The sequence below is a fragment of the Coturnix japonica genome, chromosome 15, assembly GCF_054131305.1.
Source record: "Coturnix japonica strain WE chromosome 15, WE-NBRP24, whole genome shotgun sequence".
Taxonomy (NCBI): Eukaryota; Metazoa; Chordata; class Aves; order Galliformes; family Phasianidae; genus Coturnix; species Coturnix japonica.
The window spans coordinates 2,547,251-2,567,886 of NC_140677.1; the positions used below are offsets into that span (position 1 = coordinate 2,547,251).

Sequence of the window (20,636 nt, forward strand, 5' to 3'; positions counted from 1 at the left end):
CACTACCACAAGGCCAACATTTCACAGGGCATGAAAGTCTACTAAAGACACAACTCCCCACACTCAAAAGATACTCTAATTACATGTTGTCTTCATTGCTCTCAGAGCTTAAGACATGTGCACAAAGCACCACCCAATGCCCAGCAAAGAAACCCTATTTCCTAAAGATGAGATGCTTACAGAGTGATTAAAACAGCAGAACATAAACTAAGAGGAAGTTGATTATGTAGATAATAAGCAAGTACACTCTTAATACAATAAGCAAACCATTCACACTGTCTGTTTAAATGTTTACTATGAATAGCCATTCATTTACAAAGCTCAATTAATGACTATATTCTTTCAAATTGTAATAACTGATTAAAATATTGTAGTTGCCCATGTTGTTATCAGTCACGTCCAAGTAGTTTACTCAACTTCATGTTTACTGGAATTCTTAGACATTCTGTGAAAATTAGTGAGCAATGTGAGCAAAAATAACCCCTTAAAAACAAAGAAATAATTAAATATTCAAAGCAGCAGCAGACTGCTCTATTCCCAGCATAGATCTTGATATTAGCCATGGCAGCAGGAGTGGTAGCTTATTAGCAAAGCTTGCATTGCTTTGTTCGCCAAGGTCTTCTCATCAGATATTAAATGTAGGCACGCAGTCTAGCTTTCCTATAATTCCTTTTTATTAAGAATTTTTATTTTTTCCTCTTATTTTCAAAGACCCATCAGGTAAGGAAAAGACCTCCATATCTCCTAATGACGCACAAACATTGTTTTTTTTCCCCCTGAGCATTAAAAAGAGGACTAAATGAGTATACAGTTTGCTTTGGCTGCAGTGGAACATCATGTATAACTTGGACCACAGGAAATTAATGCGTAGGATGGGAAGGGAAATGGGAGAACAGTTTCATAGAAATATTATTGCCTGCTTTTACACAAGGAGGAAGGAGAGGGAGGCAACAAGATGAGTTTCCCCTGCTTTGCCCTCATCTGTTTCTGGAGAAACACTGTTCAGCTAGAACTCATATGAACCAAAACCTCATGAATCCTTCCCTAATCTGCATCAGGGCAGCACAGTTTTCTGCTGCTGTGAGCTACTGAGAGTAAATCTTTTAGCCTGCCCTTAATGTTTCATGTAAATGTACCAGGGATTTTTTTCTGCCTTGTATTAACCTTTACAACTTCATCACGGCACAGCCCACATTTTCAATCTGAGTTTTAATGCAAAATATCTTTATTTGCTGAGGATATAATTCAGTGAAGGTCACTGCAGACCTGCAATCATTTTTTAATCAGCTTAACCTGAACTACATTTCATATCTCCAGTAAGGGGCTAATAGACTTCATCTACAAAATACATCTGAATGTTATCAGGCTCTGTAGAGGGAAAAAAAAAAAAAAAAAAAGAAGAAGAAGAAGAAGAAGAAATTAATCTATCTGCTTACCATAGACGAGTAATTGCCCTCTTGCAATGTTTCTGCCTCGAATATTTTCTGCAATGCACTCATAAGAACCTTCATCTTCTTGCTGAACATCTGGGATTTCGAGAACTCCTTTGTTTTTGTCGTGTTTGATTTTCTTTGTCAATGAGTTCCCATCAGACCTCCTCCAGCTGATATTAGGAACCGGACTAAATAATTATATTTATTAGAGAAGAGCAAGCATTTGTTAGAGCAGAAAAGATAATGTGAAATCCCTTTATAGAATCATATTTCAAAAAATAAATCATTTCAGTCTCTAAGAGCAACTTGCAGAGGTTCTGAAGGCTGATGTTTTATAACTCACCCAACCTATTCAGGGGCAAAAGCCGAACTGTGGTATGAAGCCCTCAATGATTTCTTGTAAAGCCAATTTTTATTTTCCCCACAGTAACTCTGAGAATTCGGTGAAGGGACAATTCTGGATGTCCAAAAAAAAACCCCAACAAACACCAGAGAAACACAGAATAATTGACTTGTTTTGGAGAAAACAAATTCCCTCTGGCAACAGAGCTATTTTCACACCTCAAAATAGGAAACATTGCACAAGCATTTAAAGAAGCTAAAAAGACCAATAAATCTAGGTATAAAAAATGGGATCTGAAGTAGAGGAGGGCAGGAAGACAGTTGAGCAAGGAAGCGGGAAGCATGAGAGGCTGAAAGGAGATAGAGACTAAAGAAAATATTTCTTGTTTTGTGGTTTCGTAGCTTCCTATCACTTTCATTTACATTTAGATCAATATATTCTATATGATAAAAACAGGCAAGTGTAAAGAATGCTACAAAATAATTCTTGGATTCCTGGTAATATCATACACCATACAAGCCTCGCTATCATGATCTATTATGTCACCAGAACGCTTTGAAATATTAATAGTGTTAGATGTCACAGTTGCCTTCAGTAACAGCAAACCAAAGCAAGCTGCTTCTTTCTAAGCAGACAAGCAGTGATGTTTTGAACATCTTCTTACAGTGGTTTTGATTAAGGCTGCCATCTATTCCATCGGAAGTAACATCAACAACAAACACTTGGTACTAAACTTTAAAGCATGATGTCCATAGAAATCAGAAGCGCACACTTCCCTCACTTTCCAGTCCCTAAGGTCTCCCTATGTGGCCTGCAGCACTGATATACAAAGCTTTTTTAACAGAGACCATAACTTATTTAGGTCCCTGGCTCAAATTCTCGTTTATTGACCAAAGAAATCAAGTCAGCAATATATAATGGAAAAAGCACTTAACACTGTAAACTCAGGTTTAGCTCCTGTGCTTTGAGCCCAGAGCCCAATGCCAAATGCAGACTTGCTTAGCATCATTCCCTACTAGGAACACTGAGGGGCTTGACTGTCAAAAATACAGGTCAGTGTAGTAGAAGGTGCCATCTCCCCCCCCCACCAACTCTTGTGTGATATTTCTCATGCAAAATTTCTCAAAACAGAGTTGTTGTCATTAAAAAGAGAAATAGCTCTCGTGCAGAACAGGCCCATCCCAATGCTGCTATGATCAAGCCAGGAAAACAGCCAGAGGTACTCTGCAGTGTCCTGATAGACTGACACAGACCATTGACAACATGAAGGGGAGCATTGCTGGCTTTAAAACACTATTGCATATTAAACAATGGGTGAATCGCTGCTGTATAATGGAATCCTGCTGTTCTCTGAATGCCAGAAGCATTAACTGCTTACTTTAAAGACACCTCTTCTGTATGTCTTTTTTTCCCCATAACAACCAGATTAAAGGAAACTGATGTTTATGCAAGAGAGGAGAAACAATTAGACATTTATATCCTGCTACCTGAAAATGCTTCATCTAAATATTTCCTATTCTACGAGTTTATTTTCCATAGCATGACTATGAATGAAGGGAAGCCTGCACTGACATTAAGGCCAGAGGCAGGGCTCTGTGGAAAAAGGCCCCTCTGTCAACTTGTCAACTCAAGTTTACCAAAACTGGCACTGAAAATGATGTCCTGTTTTCCTTCTCCACACCAGATACTTATAATGACATCCTTGGGGATGTTTCAAGGCAAACTCTCCTTGTCAGCCCCATCCTTCCTAACAAGGATGCCTCTGATGCCAGCTGCAGCAGGATGACACAGAAAATTGAGCTCGGGTTAGCAACTTGACTGTCTTTAAACGCATAATTGCAATAAATACTTAACTGCACTTTGTTCTTCTGGGAAAGCACGTGCTGAGCGGCCTAGTTTTGTCAGAAGAAGGAATTCATTTGTCAGGAGAGCAGCCCCTCACCAACCTAAAGGTTCAGCAAGCAGCTGCAGGAGGAGCCAAGGCACAGCCATGTGCCACCAGCCATGGCTGGACGTTTGGTACCATGCGGCTGGAGGAGTTCTGCATTTCTCCATTGCCTCTGCAATACCTCCCTCCTCTCACCCTAGGGTTTCCAGAAGCTTTAATCACCGTTTTGCAAAAGGCAGGGCTCGGGGTGGTTTCACCTTCTTCCAAATCTAGTGTATACTTTATTTAAATATATACATATATCAGCACTAGTATTACAGGGCGTTTGAAACCTTTCAAGTTGAGAAAATCTGAATAGCTTTAAGAAGGATGAATGTAGAATTTACTTCAATGATTTCTCATAGCTTCAGAAATACACCCTTGTGAGCTTCTGCAGGATGATGCACAGAGGTTGGAACTAGATTGGAACTAGATGATATTTAATGTCCCTTCCAACCCAAGGCATTTTATGATTGTACTTCCCGTAACTCCTACATTGAACGTCATTATCTGACACTCCAACACAGACTGGTACTTTCCCATACTGATTTGGAGCGTCTCCTTTCTGTAGTGGCTACCAACTACCAAATTAGATGGAGAATTAAGTAATTGCTTGGCGTTAGGAAGTTTTTGAATATGTAAAGAAACAATGAGTGTGCTTATTTATTACACTTCACAGGCAAGTCTTGCTTTCACCTTAGTAAATAAGAAAACAGTGCATAAATATGAGAGTGTCTCTGTACATAAATCTGTAGTATATCTGAAGTCTTCAGAGCATCCAGGAGTACTGAGCTCAGCTACTAATTTAATTTATACTACCATGCAGACAGAGGGATCACAAAACGGTAAGTTATTAACTTTGAAAGAAAATGAGATGAAAAATATTTTTTGGTAGGTGACAAATCCTGTCATACTGAACATTAGATTAATCCCTTCACAGCATTACACCTCACACCAAGAGGACAGCCCCACTCTCCTATGGCAGAGACTCAGCAGCCAGTTGCACGGCACCCGAGCCACAGCTTTACCCCTGTGCACCTGAGGGCACTTCACAAAAACATTAAGTTATAGAATGACTTCAGTTGAAAGGGACCCCAAGGATCATCAAGTTCCAACCCCCTGCCACAGGCAGGGTCACCAACTGGCTTCAATAATGAAACCTCCAGCTTCCGTAATGAAGACGATGCCTTGTTAAAAAAATGCTTCTAGTTGACTTGATGTATTCAGAAACAGCAAAGAATCCACATCCTCTGAAACTAGATACCATCTTTCCTTCTTCTGTGGTTACAGGCCATCCACATTAACTTATGTGAGACTGGCACTCGCAGAGCTGCTTCCTCATCCCTTAAGGTACAAATTCTCTGGTATTTGTTCTATCAGGAAGGCAGGCTGAAAGTACTAGAACTTCACTTGTAGTAGAAAAACTGATTCATGTGATATATGGTTTTTAGAATTCTGTGCTCGATCTCTCTACAGCCTCTTGCATAAAATCTTAAAGATACTTTTAAAAGCTGTGAAGCCTGGTGTTGTGATTCCAATTTAGTAAAGATGGTTATTTGGAACCCACTTGTGGCTGCGTTGTATACTTGTACTAACAGCCTCTAGAAAAGCTCAGCTCTGAATAGATAAACAGTGGGAAAATGTAGCACCTTCCCTGGAAATAGAGATTTGGGGTTAAAAGAAGTTCTATTTTATATTATTCAATATGCTTTTCACAACTTCAGCTAACAATGACCCATCCACAAAGATTCAGAACAGCTTATCTCCTTAACTTAGTGAATTAAACACAGGCACAATTTCATAACCATGCACACTCAACACTGAAATTATTTTGCTTATTTTTGCTCCAGAAACTGTTTCTGTTACTACATGAGAAAAAAGTTACTTGGGAAGGAATCTATAGAAAAGCACAGTAACTCAGTTGAACTTATCTGTGAGCAACACCTTCCATGGAACTCAGTCCACTCAGACAGCAAGTCGTAATTCAGATATATGGCATGATTAATATAGCTTGATCCACAACATGACTTTTAATACTGGCATAGTATTAAACACTGTCAACATAATGAATCTTATTGCAGAACACAAAGTCTCATCTCTTCTAATAAATTGCCACAGGCTGCAGCATCTGAGATGGTTGTATTAGTATTTCATATTTCAGTTTTCCCTCTTCAAAGAATTAAGCTATAATGTGCATTTGTGTTCTGTTTGAATTCTCCATGCCAATCACCATAGAGATGCATGCTACTCACATTCCTTTTGTGCAACCACATAGCATCACAGTGAGGAATAATTTACTCCTCAAAAGCTGCTATTCAGGGTTTCTGTTCTACCAGAAAAGCTTGCCCACACATTTTGTCCATTTGAGATCCATTCCTTCAAACCCTCTCCCCAGGAATAAATAGCATCTCCTTGGCCTCCCTATATTTATTTCCATCAAACAGGCAAGGGCTGTGTGACATCCGCTATGACATTCCCATGCAAAATGCATGAACAGAGCTTTGCAACAGATTGCAATGGGGAGAACAGCAAATGCTTTGTGCCAGTGGGGTGCAGTAAGTGTTGAGGTCTCCAAAAGCATCCCCAGAATGCACACAGAATGAATTACTTCTGGGCACCTACAGTCTGATTGTGCTAAGTTGGGTGACTTTGAGTTGCCTTGGGTAAAAAGGGCTTAAAACTCAGCCTTCTGTCTGGCCTCGTCTACTTATGTTTTAAATGCAGAAGTGCTTTTTAAGCAACATCCAAGAGGTATGATTTGCTGTTCCTTATAGAAAAGAGATGCTATTTCTCTAAATACCGTGAAACTACTTTCATTTAAGACTTTTGGAGACCAAAACCGCAGCAGGTTGCCTATAATCTGCCTTAGATGTGAAAGATTTCTGTTATTCATAGTGCGAGGCAGCAGCAGCTGACAGCTTTGTCTGAACCAGTGGACTAACAGTATGAATATAGAAAATTATGGATAATGGGAAAGCAGTTCTGAAATCCAAGAGAGATAATAACCGTTAGTGCTTGTGGCAGATCAGAGGTATAGTTCAACAAACGCTGAGTTGAATTGATTTTAACATAAACAGACAATAGTAGAGGCTAGAGTTTGGGTGGAATTGAGGCATGTAAAGGTGCAGATGACCGCATCGCTGCACTTGTGAGTGCCTGACTACAATTGCAAACAGCTGGAGGTAGGAAGCTTAGAGGTTGAACACCACTACTAATCACCTGCATACCTTTAAAAAGCTGGCCTCAGTAATGAGTTAAGAGTATTTCACCTGTAATCTGTTTTTCTTGCTTTATTCGCATACAAATTTCTGCTCTGAAATAATGCTTTTCCCCCCACTGATTGAAAATGTACTTCAAGGCTTTGTTCAGAGAAAAAACTCTGATGGAAAAGTGGAGACATCTAATCCACCACAAAAGGCTGGAAAGGAGAAATTCTCCAGCACTCGCTCAGCAATTGCCTTTCCTTACATACATCATCTCCTGAACACATGCACTGGACCATGTACACAGCAGCAGCACGATATCACAAAAGCTGTAAAACATTTCTGTGCATAGATGACTGCTATTTATTCTGTAAAACTCCAGGCAAGTATACCAGCACCAGTATCTGCTCCAGACCTACACGTGGAGAAGTACCTATTAAAGCTGCATTAACCCTCTCAGCTATTCAGTTTTCTAAGCATGACATAAGCAGTTACAGTGCACCTACACAGACAGGAGGCATCCACATCCTTTCGGAACACACTGCTGTTTTAATAACATTTTAAGCATGGTCAAAACTAACATGATCTGTCATTGGAAAGGCACTGTTTTGTAATTATTATTTTCTGGTTTTGAAATGCTTTTTGTGTAGTCAATATACCACTGCTAAATGCCTCCAGTGCAACAGATGGAAATCTATAGTGACAACTTGTGGTGTAAAGCCTGCACTGACTCACACACAATTATAGAGGTATTTAAAGAGAAGTAGCCTGATTGTTTGGAAAGGAAAACCAGATTTAGCAGGAATGTTCCAGTCTGGGACTAGTTTGGGGCCAAGAAATTCATATGCTTTCGAATATGACTGCAGAAATATTTTTTTGTCAAAATAATTTTGGGGCTAATTTCCATTCCTATAAAAACCTCATCTGTAAGGCAAGACCGTATCTCATCTTACTAACTTTATTTGCTTTATTTTTCTACTTCTCAGCATAGGTTCCAAAGGAACTTGATTAATTTGTGCTGCCTTCAACTCAGACTTTTAACCTCTGAAAAAGCTCTAGACACTATAAAAGCCTTAAAAAGGATTGTCAAAGTGAACTTAAACTAAATAGAGGTCGGCTATGTAAGGTCATTTTAGCTCTTCCCATGGAAAAAGGGACACTCTGGAAAGGCAAGTTAAACATTCAGTTAACCATCAGCTCTCAGAATATAGAACATCTCTTTGCATTTGAGTACCCTACTGCTTCTGCAAAGGGTATGTCTATGTGAGGAGTCACAATCCAGGCACAATCCATGCTAGACTGTAGCTTCACAGGGCTCCTCAGTATCTCTTTAGAGAAAAGGGTGATGAGAGCCATGTGGAACCCATTCCAGACAGTCTTGGGAACACACTGCACAGAAACAAACCGAGATAAGGTTAAAAAATGTTTATACATTTTCATTTTCTGACAAAAAAAAATCTGCTATGTCACTTAGAAAGAAACAATTTCTCAGTGTACAACTGTGCTAGAAACTGCTATTAATAAAGAAAGAGGAATCTTACTTTCCAAGGGCAAAACATTCCAGTTTAACAGACGAGCCCTTCACTGCGTATGTTGTTTCTGGAAAACGTGCTTCAATCTTTGGTTCATACTCTCCCATCACACCTGTTGAACATCAAAACAGCTAGCACTCCAGTGGAGCCTCAGACCTGCCTAGTACAACAGAATTTCAGTGTAAAAGAAAGGACGACATTAATAGTCTTAGAGTCTTACACTCCACCCATGGACATGTGATATCTGAAGATGAGCTTTAAGCATCTGGGTGAAATCCCAATCTATGCTGAAAGCTCACTGTGAAATGTGCTAGTTCTTCACATTTCAGTGGTGAAGCATGCACGAGTACAATACCTACATGTATTAGGAATTTAGGGAGAATTCAGGGTTCACACCTCTTGTTAGTTGCTAATAGTGACAAATGTCACAGGCATTGCTTAAGTTGCCACTTCTAGGGACACCAAGTAGTTCTGAGCACAAGAGAAAATTACGGGGTTATGTGTCCAAACTAATTACAAAACACTTAAAGCTTCTTAAAAATAGCCAGATGTGAACTCCAGGCTCAAGAAAGGCTGATGTAATTGGATATAGTGATCACATCCCCAAATCTCATCAAGCATCTGATAAACCAGATAATCCAGTATCAGTTTAAGGGCATTTGACCTTGCGGCAGGTTTGGGGTTGCTTTAGAAAACTGACTTTTTAGCTGAAATTCTTTAAACTGCATTAATCTCATTGAATCAGGAACGATGAATATCGTAGAACTCATTGAATCAGGAACGATGAATATCAGTCTCCCTCAGATAGAGTCTTAGCCCAGATCTCACTCAAAAATGAATTGGTTCTTATTTTACATTGAACAGAGGCCCAGCTACCGCTACATGTGCTTTCTGTACAGTTCCCTTGAGACTGCCTGCTTAGGACTCAATCCAGAGGCTACCAAAGAGAATAGGAGAAGATTAAGAGACTGATGAGACTGAGAAAAGGAATAAAGCATGATGATGAGAAGGGAGAAAATAGGCATAAAAGATCTAAAGCATGCAGTACCAAATTATTAACTTCCAATTTTGGGAATTATAACTTCATTTAGAGTGATCAGATGGAATGTTACGAAGTAGCACAGTCTCTCAGTGAGAGTATTATGCAATAATGCACAGTTGAGTTTTATTTATATCAGAAACATAACACTGTACTGACTCTGGTAACAACTTGTCACTGCTGCTTTGCAAGCAGCACAAATACACTGAAATGTAGGTGAGCAAACTTACAAAACCAACTTAGTGTAAAGATCTTCCAGGTATGCACTTCTTCACGCAAACATTTAATTAGAGGCATTGCTGAAAAGGTATTTGTGTATGCGCAGGTGAGTCCCTCACCTCACCGACTCACTCAGAACAGATTTCTAGATCTGATATTTGAGCTATACTTAACACTGAGTGTGCCAAGAGAGCTTACCATCACTGCGCAGGGTAAGGGGAGTGGGCGGCCCCTGAACACTCTGCCCAGCCTTGGAGTTGGTCACCACACAGGTGTAATTGCCCACATCCCATGGCTCTACCTTGGCAATGTACAGATTGCCCGTTTCTTGTGAAACAAAACGCCGTCTGTCCTCCTGAATGTACAAGGTGTTATTGTTGAAGGTCCATGCAAAGGACAAGCCTAGAAAAGAGCAATATACGTCATGCATCCTCAGATTTGCTTGCTTCCTCTTAATGCTTTTGCTGGTTGAAAGAATGTGCCAGTTACAGGGCAGACCACTGGGGATGCACAAATTAGCACAGGCAAGATAAGTACTGCTTCAGTTCTAAACTTACTTCGAGCCACTCCAGAAGGTCACAGAAGTTTCTGTCCCTTGCTACTTTTCATTTCCCTGTTTCAGAACTATTTTTAGGTAGAAATGGCTGTGCTGCATTGCCACGAGAAAGCTGGCTTAGTAAATAATTCTTGTCCATAGCAACTTCCCTCTCAATACTAAAGAGCCGACTGCTGATCACACAGCACTACTGCTCCCTTCTCCACTCTGCACATGGAGAAACAGGTAAAAGAACATCAGATTCTCACTGAGGGAAATAAATCTACTGCATCCAAACATTTGGAGATTAATTGCTCCTTCTCTGCCTTTTTCCTTATCTTCCATACTTTCAATTGTCCCATGCTACTTGTCCTGTTCTGACTTCTTAACCCTATTCCGTTGCCTTTTCCCATAGCATTTCACACCATACACCTTAAAAAGGTACATCCATAGCCTAGCCACTTTAAAACTCATTTATTTGATCATCAGAAGAGAGCTTTGTGAGACTGCCATCCAAGGGCCCTGCTGCCCCAACCCTGTGCTTCCATCAGTGCTAGAGGTTCCCTGCCCACCCCATGCCCAATACAGGGCTGCAGTGTTCAGCTCTGCAGTGGCAGCAGCAGGACAGAAACTCTGTCATTAACAAGGCCCAGTAAATCAGAACTTCCAAAAATCTACCAGTTTAGCTCCCTCTAATTAAATGTATAATTCATAAGCTAACAGTGCTCTGCCAACAGCTTCATTTTTTGCACATTTCCCCTATCAAATATACCATTTGCAAAAGATTATTTACATTTCTTTCCCCTCCCTTGGCTGCAGCATGGGTACAGTATGATAATAAGTCTGCAAACTCCAGTGGTTTTGTGGAGTTTTATGTTATCATCTTCTAACATTTTCAAACTCTCATTAGAAATGACACATCTCCAGGCAGCAATCAATGACACTTTCTATCCTTGGCTAAATTCTGTAATAGGCACTGTTTTATTACAGTATTTTAAAATTATTCTTATTTTGACATACAGTAAGCCCAGAAAATGCAACAGGTCCTAAAGCAAGTCAATAGGTGTGTGTATGTGATTGAGCAGAGGTAGCTGGACACACATCAGGCTTTCCATGACAAGACATGTAACCCAAAAGTGAGTTAAATAGAAAAAATGAGTGATGGTTCACTTAATAGAGTGCAGTTCTGGTGCTGGCAGTTACAGGGCTGATGAGAGCCCTGACCCATGGACAAAGCACCATGAAAGACTTCTATGTCATCCTATGGCACACCATCCAAACCCAGATACCTGCTGGTGGCTCCTATACCACACAGCAGTGCAGCAAGCTTCTCCATTACAACAGGGTATACTAACAGTAATGAAAACCTATTAAAAGTAGCCTTCTGCTGCACAGAGCTTGTTCATGACATCAACCTACATATCAGTAGGTAGGAGATTCAGTTCTCTTATGATTTCAGCACAGGGGTTTCCACCTGATAATCTTGCAGAATGTAATGGAGACTCTATCTGTACTGAGCCATTGCCTCAGTGCCTATTAAATTTCCCATTAACTAGGAACGAATTCAGGCCTCTTCTTTTCATATTTCAATTCCTTCTATCCCCAGAATGAGGCATATAAACACTGCCACTCTTCTCACTGCGGGCTCATCATCACCAGCTCCCAGACCTTACTTGCCTAGAGCCTAATTCAGATCCATTAAACTCTGTAGAAGCTCTAATTTTAATTGACTTCAGTGGGAGCTGAATGAAATCTCAAGAAAAAGATCCAAAACTTTGGAGATCAAACTTTTTTCCTCTTCTAAAGCATAGCCCCAGCAGGATACTCCCTCACACAGCATCTTTTCACAGAAAGCTATGATAAGCAAAAAATATTAATAGATTTAATAGACTAGAAAATGTAACGTTACATTACAGAAGGAGCTACTTTTACTTAAACATTTCCATTTTGGGTCACTTGGAATAGATCCGATTTACGCTCCTTTCTTTTTCTCATTTAGTGGCTCTGGTACAAGGCTCATACCATCATTTTTGGGTTATGCTCATTTGCATGAGTAAATCAGCAGCTGGGAAGGCTCTGGTGAAAGTAATGGTGAACAGAAGGTAGCAGAGACATAGAAGGGAAATTATGTAAAAAATGCAGTAACCTGCTAATGAAGTCTAGCTAAAATGGACTCGAAAATTGCTGCCACCAGCTATTTTAGTGAGGAATAAGAAGTTACCTTTCTAAAGTTTATTTTGCTTTCCATTTAGCCATAGGATTTCTGAAAATGAGAGCTGCCGGTTTCACATCCCCAACACAAATCTAGAGCTGTTGAATTTCAGAGGCTGCTATGAAAAGGCTTCAGTTAAGGTCTTACACAAGCCTTAGCCATTATCAGCACCAATTATTTTTTTGTTCCCAATTCATTTTCCCCTTGCATGGAGCCTTGTATATCTGCCACTTTCCCTCTAGGGTGACTGCTTATGTGAAGCTCAAAACAAAACAACATGCTTCAAAGTAAGGGAGCAAAGAGGGTTTTCTGCAGGAGACCAATTAGTCCAATTTTTTAATTCTCTTTCCACTGTTGTTAACCTGTGATGCTTTAGAGAAGTAAACTACGTGGATATACAGAAAGGAAAAAAAAAAAGAGGCTGGGGAAGAGAGATCTTCAGAAGACCCCTACATAGGGTTAGCTTTGTCCACAGTCTACGGGGTTCATTCTTCCCCTTCACAAAAAACAGGAAACATTCCCAGCACCTTACAACTAACTAGTCCTTTCCTCACATGCTAAGGCTGCATAGATAAATGCCCACCTTGCTCCAAAGGGGAATGGTTTTAATCTGAGACAGGGGAGGTTTAGGTTAGATATTAGGAGGAAGTTTTTCACACAGAGGGTGGTGTCACACTGGAACAGGTTGCCCAAGGAGGCTGTGGATGCCCCATCCCTGCAGGCATTCAAGGCCAGGCTGGATGTGGCTATGGGCAGCCTGGTCTGCTGGTTGGCGACGCTGCACATAGCAGGGGGTTGGAACAAGATGTGCAATGAGGGCCTTTTCAACCCTGGCCATTCTACAGTTCTATGAAAGTTAGTCAATATGACACCATTCATCCTTGATATACATATAAGGATCTTTAGAGATGCTTTTTGCTATCCAGAAATGAATACTTCCAAAACATGGGTTAGATGAGGCTACTACCAGCAGGCAAACACCATCTCTCCTGGTTTTGCTGCACCCTGAAATTGTTTGCACGAAAATCAGCAAAATGTTTCCCTGAGCACCATGTCACCATGTGCAGAGAGAGACAAGATGAAGCACACTGAGGCAGTCCCTGCTCAATAGTGCTTTAGGTAAAGGCCAAGAAAGCAGAAGCTGATCACAGCTTTTGCTTTAATCTTCTGAAGGAAATCACATACAGTAACGTCAGACTTGTTCTAAAGTCAAGAAAAATGAGTATGATCTCCTCCTGGGTTAGAAGAGAACTCTGCTAACCTTACGACAGCCTTATGCCCAGACATGACCCCACTTCCTACAAATAATAACAGAACACAACACCCAGAGTACTATAGTACTATACAAGTTCCAGGATTCAGTTCACAAAGACTCCAACAGAAGAAAGAAAGTATTATAAAGTATAATTTATATCATTTCTATTTTTAATTTAACACTTGTGTTAGTCTCACGGACAAGCTTAGAAAACATCAATCACCTTCATGTGATTAATTTTTTAATTCTGCCTAGCTACTGCCTAATAAATACCACACTACAGATCCTTTTTCACTTGTGCAGCTGAGTGGCCTTAGCCCAAATTAACATGTTTGAGCTCTGAACACTAGAAAATGATATTTGCTCTCTAAAGTAATCCTGGTGCCATTATTGACTCTGTGGGAAGAAGGTGCCTTGAGTGCACAGAACTGCATTTACTTCAAAGGGGCTGTGTGGCAGCAAAGGGATAATTACAGCAACATAGACTTTATTATGCACATGCCAGCTTATAGGCTTTTTTATTAGCGCTGCAACCCTAATTGTTTGGTTCTTAATCCAAGACAGGTGACTGTGCAGGGTCCATCTTACTCCTCACCCAGGCCTCAAGCTGTGAACCCAGCTCAGCTGCCTGCACCAAGAGGGAGCACAGCCAGCTCACGGCACAGCTGTGAAGGGGAGCAGCTGATAACCATCTCTGATATATCAGTCTAGGGAATATAACATTTCAGAGCTCTCCTCAGCCCAAGCAAATTCAGATCAATATTGCTGGTTCTGCAGGAGGAGAGCACAGGATGGTCTCAGGGAAGGATTAAAGATTCATAGGAGAGCTGAGAAACAGGAGCAGAGAGAAAGCTGCTCTAAAGCAGTGATTAAGGCACTCAGCTTTGTAAAGGGAGATACCCATCAATCCATCACTTGGAAATTATGCATGTTATCAGATGGTTGTTTAATACAAAATGCAGAAACAACACAAGGAAGCAGTCAAAGAGTCTTTTACATAGAAAAAGCACTGCTCATCTCATCTCCACACACCCACTCCCCTGCCCCCTATGCCCTTCTGCCAGCTGAGGACTCAACATTTGTCTCTACTGAGCAAACTTCAGAGCTCTCACTTCTTTAAGAGCCTTTCTGGTTTTTTAATCCAGCTCCACTGTAGTTACAGCAATACAGAAAAAGCCCACTGAGTCAGCATCCCAGGTTTGAGCCCCAGCAGCCCTCATGCATGAGTAAATGCAAATGCACGAGTGATCCTGCTGCTTCTAACAAGATTAGCAACTTATCTTAAGACTCTGCAGGGAACCAGCTTGGAGGAAACAAGCCTTATATCAGACTTCACCTCTAACAAAATAAACGAAGAACATCCCACCCCATAGACCTGTGTCAAGTATTACCGCTTTAGGAACAACTCCTTAATCACAGGCAGGTCAGGCTCATACTCAGCTACAGAACTGAAAGCTTCTTCAGGCTTCCTTCCTCCCTCATAGATGCTTTTCAATGCTTAACTCTATACAAAATGCTTCTCTCTTTCTTGTAGGTAATAAAACAACAGCATATGTTGACTATACAGAAAAAAAAGAAATGCTGACCTAAAGAACTTTAGCTGCAGAATAGATGTGTCCCAAAGAGAGAAATGCAGCTTACCTCCCCACCCCTACACCCTAGAGCCCCACTAACAAGCAGAGAAGGGTCAGATGCTGAACTCTATAAGGTGTGTTAATGAGCTTCATAAATAACAACAGCTGAGGCTGAAGAGCAGCAGGTGCATAAATAGGCAGGAAGGGAAGGGTGTAAGAAGCAAGAGCTGGGGGTGTAATTGTTGTTTCAATTACTGTTCTATTTATTTATTTTGGTCAACAGATCCCACCTCTAGCTTAAACCCAGTGACAGACAGATAAGATGGTGGGTTTTTTTCCATGCAATTTAACCTAAAGTAAGCTTGCTTACTATTGATGTACTCATTCTGAGTGCTTGGCCAAATCATAATTTTATCTATCAGCAGGAAGAAGACACACAGCTTACTGACTCATGGATGAATGTATTGTCTTTGTCCCACTGATACATTTCAGGAACTCTTTGAAGCTTTCTCTGCCCTTAAGGGCCACATTTCACTTCATCTCCTTGATTACATACCTCTTTCATACAGCTGCAAGCACTAAGTGAACTGACGTTTCCTTTCTGTTCAAGACTTGTGGGTTTTAAATTGACTGATGGGTTTCTCTACTTCTCTGATATACTGCATCCTCCTTATAGATCACAATTTACCTTCTTCTTATGGGAATTTGTCTTATAGCTATTTCTTAAGAAGGATTGAGGAAGCAGTGCTGAGTGCAGGACGCTGGCGCTAGCACACAACATGTTCCTTCTCCTGTGGGTGCGTGGTTATAACTAAAAGCAGGAGGCGAGTGCTATATAAACTGCTGATTCCTTCAACCTAGTAACCATACTCTTGATGATTTACACCTCTTTAATGTGCACCAACTATTCCAGGATAATATTTCTAATCATCTTCAGCTGGTTATTTTAGAAAACCATAGACAGTGCTCTGAGCCTCACAAGATAAGAAGCAGTTATGATACGAGTTCTGGCACCTCCAAAATAAGATCTGAAAATGCAGATGGCTCAGAACCTGCAAAAGTCAGTGTTAGGGGGAAAAAAAGCAACACACAACCACACTCAGAAAATTGCTCTCAAGAGCTTCTTGCTGCTATCAGATGAAAAATGTGGGGTTGAAGAGAAATGGTACTGCTCCAACAGTAGTGCACATACATGCTCAAGCCTTTGCATTGTTCTGAAAACACTGATGTTGGAAGTAGGCTGTAGCAATAAAGGAGGGGGTATGAATAATGTGCCCTTGGTTAGGGATAGCTTACTTTAAAGAAGTCTGAAACATCGCATGAAAGGCACTGTTAGCTCATTACGTGTCCCCAGAACTCTACCTTGTCCAGAGCAATAGCAATAGAAGGACACCCCACATCCATTCTTTGTTTGGGATGCACCCAACTCAGAGCTACTCCACGTACCTCCGTGATGTGGTGGAGGGCCACAGAGCAGAACCACTCCTTGTCCTTCTCTGACTGACACTGTGCTTCTCGTTTTCATTTCAAAATTCTCAAGATCTGAAGAGAGGAGGAGAAAACAAAACTGTGTTATAATCAGATTTACTCCTAGCTACAGTCCAAAATACACAGTGCTTATAGATAACTCAAGAATATATGTTTCAGTCATATAAAATCTCACAATGCAAACTGAAGTATTGGAGGGACAAATAGCTCGTCCAGCCTCCTACCTGGTCCTTCAGCAACCATAAAGTAAGCATTTATAAAGCACTTATACTCTAACAAGTGTGGGTTTTTTTGCTCCTTGTAAAGCTAGTGTATTCTGTCAATTTTTCTAGCGACCCATCTCAGAATTTATTAGTCTTAATCTGCATGAATAAGGAAACAACATTTTGAGTTGTTTCCCTTTTTATATCAATTAAATGCAGGTGTGTGCTTCTATAAGTATAAATGATAATTAAACCCCATCAGAACTCCCACAGAGTGTGTGTTTAAGTGATAAAAGTATGCCATACTTTCAATGAGCAAGTTCTTTCCTAAAGCTGTCTGTGGTAAGTGGGCATGATTTTAATTGACTTGAATGAACCTTAGCACTGGTTTCAAAGGGGAGTATAAGAGCACTTTCAAGAAGCAAAATCACACGATGCCCCAGGGAAATTTGTGTAGAAAGTTTGATGCCTTGACTCCCATGGGTGATTTTCATGTGTGCTTATCAATTTTTAAGTTATTTTGACTGAATCTAATACAGTATTTTCTGCTTTCTCCCATTTCACTAACATGTGGAAGTCTCTTTTTTAAGCACAGTTCAATTTCAGGACATGATGTAACAGATGTTCTTTAAAAACAGATTATTTTTTGATCCAGTTCTCACCCTAATAAACTGAGTGACTTCTTTTGTCATAGCACTTTGGAAAGCAATTGTTTGAAATACATTCAGAATGTTTTAATAAAATAAACAGCACCAGCCTCCCCTTAAATCTCTCTATCAATGTGGTGTGCTGCAGGTTCTTGTTTCAAACAATTGTTCCATTTTTCATCAGCTGAACAACTACCCGATCCGGAGTTCAATAGAAAGAAACAGTTCTCATTGGTCAAAGCCATCATGATTACTACCTGTACAGCCCCAGCTATTTATGTCAATATATCAATTTTCTCTCCCTTTGTTGAACTTTACAGAGTTAATTTTTCTTTTTCTTCATCTCCTGTATATTGGTCTCTCATGAAGACGTTGTCTACTCAGAGGTGACTGAATTGAATTAGGCAGTGGTGGCACCTCCTCACACCGCCATAGACACAATAGATGGTACCCGTCAATACACAGCTAAGTGTTTTAAACTCTGATGTTCTTTTAATTGCCTGCCAAGTAGATCATTGCCTTGTAGTCCAGAGGGACACACAAAAAAAAGAGAGATGGGGTGAAACTATAAACATTTTTCTGCCTCTTTCTTTAATACTAATTGGGAAAGAAAACAATGGAATGCCTTCCTAAGAGTTTTGATTCATATCTAAAATACACTTACCCAACCTCTGAATGTGTGGATTGATTTATTTACCTGTTCTGAAAATTCACTCTGAAAAAAAACGAATCATATTTCTTTTTCTTTTCTATCCTGTGGGTTAAATCGTTTTTGAAAACGAAAAGACCGGGACAAAAATTGGTCTTAATGGCAAGTCAGCACAGGGGGCCTGACTGAGGCATGTGTGCTATGGGAAGAGAAGTCAGTTCCATATGTGTTAGAGGAGTTGGGAGTAAGATAGGAAAGAGTCAGAACACTCAGACACAAGCAATGAAAACAGTTGCATCTCCCATTCCTATCACATTCCTATCCTTGATTTTGCTAATGTAACACATTGTGCAGATCCTACAGAAAAACAGAGATTAAAAATAATTGCAAATCTCTACATTCATATGACAAATATATGTAGTACAACCAGCAGTGTTCATTATGGCTAATCAGATCTACATTTTTGCTGAGAACAAAACTTTACTGGGAAAGAAAGAATGAAAAAGGAAGTCTGGTGCTGCAGTTAACAAAAGGTTTTCATGACAGTTCAGAATTAACTATAGGATACTTTAGTCTGAAACTGGCATGGTTTCTGGGAAGTAATAGGTTGCTAGTAGCAATTCTTAGTTTAATGACACAATATGTCAAGGTATCATTTTACCCATTTAAGAAACTGTCACCTGTCCATGTTCCCCCATTAAGATAATGGTAAGTATTCCTGGCTTAAGCACTGACAAAGCACAAGTACTAGATGGCTCATGGGTTGCATTATTTTATAATTAGCAGGACTCATTCAGATTACATGTGGTGAAAAATTTGACTTTGTCCTTTTAATCTCTGAAATACCCAATTCTGCATACAGGAGCACCACCACTTCCATAGCATACTTATACTTTGGTTATACACAGCAGTCCATCTTTTCCTGGTGCTGGACAGATTTTTGTCCTCTTCTTATGGTCAGTAGTGAATGGTAGGTATAAAAGCTGTTATGGGGACACGCTAGGGATCATTTAATCATGCCCATCACAGGTTTGAGTACACACACATCCTTCCAAACAGACAATTATTTAACCTATTAGACTCATAGGGACAGACATTTCCTTAGATGATGCATTCCAGTGCTTGGCTCTGGACTTACCACACTGAATCCTCAAGCAGCTCTCTCTCCCAGACTCCTAATAAATCTAAATAGGAATGATCCTTTTTTCCCCTCTACCTCAGGTCATTTTTAGTAGATAATTGTACAAAGTATTCAATGTCTGTCTAATAAAGAATCACTGCATATTAAAAAAAAATATCCCTGGAAGAATGACTCATTCTTCTTTTGTTCTTCAACTTCAAGAGAACTTCTTTCCACATAGGCTCCATCTCCCATAAAATACTATGACACCTCATTCAGGAAGTTTTCAGTAATGAGTTAAAGAATTGTCTGTCTCCAATACGTAGCCCAGGGTGACAACCAGGACTGAGGACCATCAGGAAAAATGTTTCCTTTGGCTGGAAGCGGTCTTTTTGCTCGAAAGATTTTTTGCATCTATTTTCCCTTCTTCTTGTATGTGTGTATTTGCAATGATTAATAGCAGCCTAAAACGTGCTAAGCGAAGAAAAAGAACTTGAAGATGAATAAAAATGCAATATTTATATTTGTTCTTGTTATTCTGAATCTCTGGCTGCTTCCCAAAACCACATCTCTTTGCCCCAAGCACGCACTTACACCAACAGAGCACAACCACCCCATCTTCCTTGTTACTGTTACCTAGCATAACTCTATAACATAACATGACATAACCTAATAAAGCATAATGCTACTTGTCAAAAAGACTATCAAAAGATAGCTAAGATCAGGTGTTTGGCACACATTTAGATTGCTAATATGCACTTAGGAATAGTGTGACTATTTAACAGATGGTATACTTGCTAACTTCAGTGTTTCTGCAGAGATCTATAAATAAATTATCACCTAGTTCCTCTATTCTTTGCATTTATCTCACTTTATGAACAATGAGTGTCCTCACTGCTCTATCAGCTACAAGTTTTAACAAACAAAACTTCCTTCAGCACAGCACATGTTGGCAGATTACTATCAGTGTAGCACAATTAATCAGTCGGATGCGATAATGAGGTCACATAGGCTAAGCAAAATGCTCAGGTGAACAAATGATTCTTCACAGGGAGAGTGGAAATATATGAGCTCAGCTGTGTGTGGCAGAGTCATCATCTTCAGCTGGGAACATTTGCAGACCTAAGCAGGAAAGGTATGTGCCTGGAGCATGGGAAACATCTGTTATTTTGTGGAAAGCATATCAGAAAGTGACAAAGCTTCCTCTGATGGAGATGGGAATAGTTGGGGTGGAGGCATGCAACTCCTCACCTGGTA

General features: G+C 40.1%; 1 protein-coding gene across 6 annotated transcripts in view; it reads right to left on the reverse strand.

Annotated features, from left to right (window-relative positions):
• CNTN6 (contactin 6) overlaps window positions 1–20,636 on the reverse strand; it is a 127,374-nt gene that overhangs the window by 41,741 nt on the left and 64,997 nt on the right. For 5 of the 6 annotated variants that reach the window (XM_015875353.3, XM_085516145.1, XM_015875354.3 and 2 more), the window contains 4 exons: window positions 16,719–16,814; window positions 9,895–10,098; window positions 8,448–8,550; window positions 1,437–1,621 (listed from right to left, as the gene is read on the reverse strand). In XM_015875353.3, the coding sequence (XP_015730839.2) occupies window positions 1,437–1,621; window positions 8,448–8,550; window positions 9,895–10,098; window positions 16,719–16,814 (588 nt within the window). The remainder of the gene's footprint in view (window positions 1–1,436; window positions 1,622–8,447; window positions 8,551–9,894; window positions 10,099–16,718; window positions 16,815–20,636) is intronic. The other variant, XM_085516147.1, reaches the window with a different exon arrangement.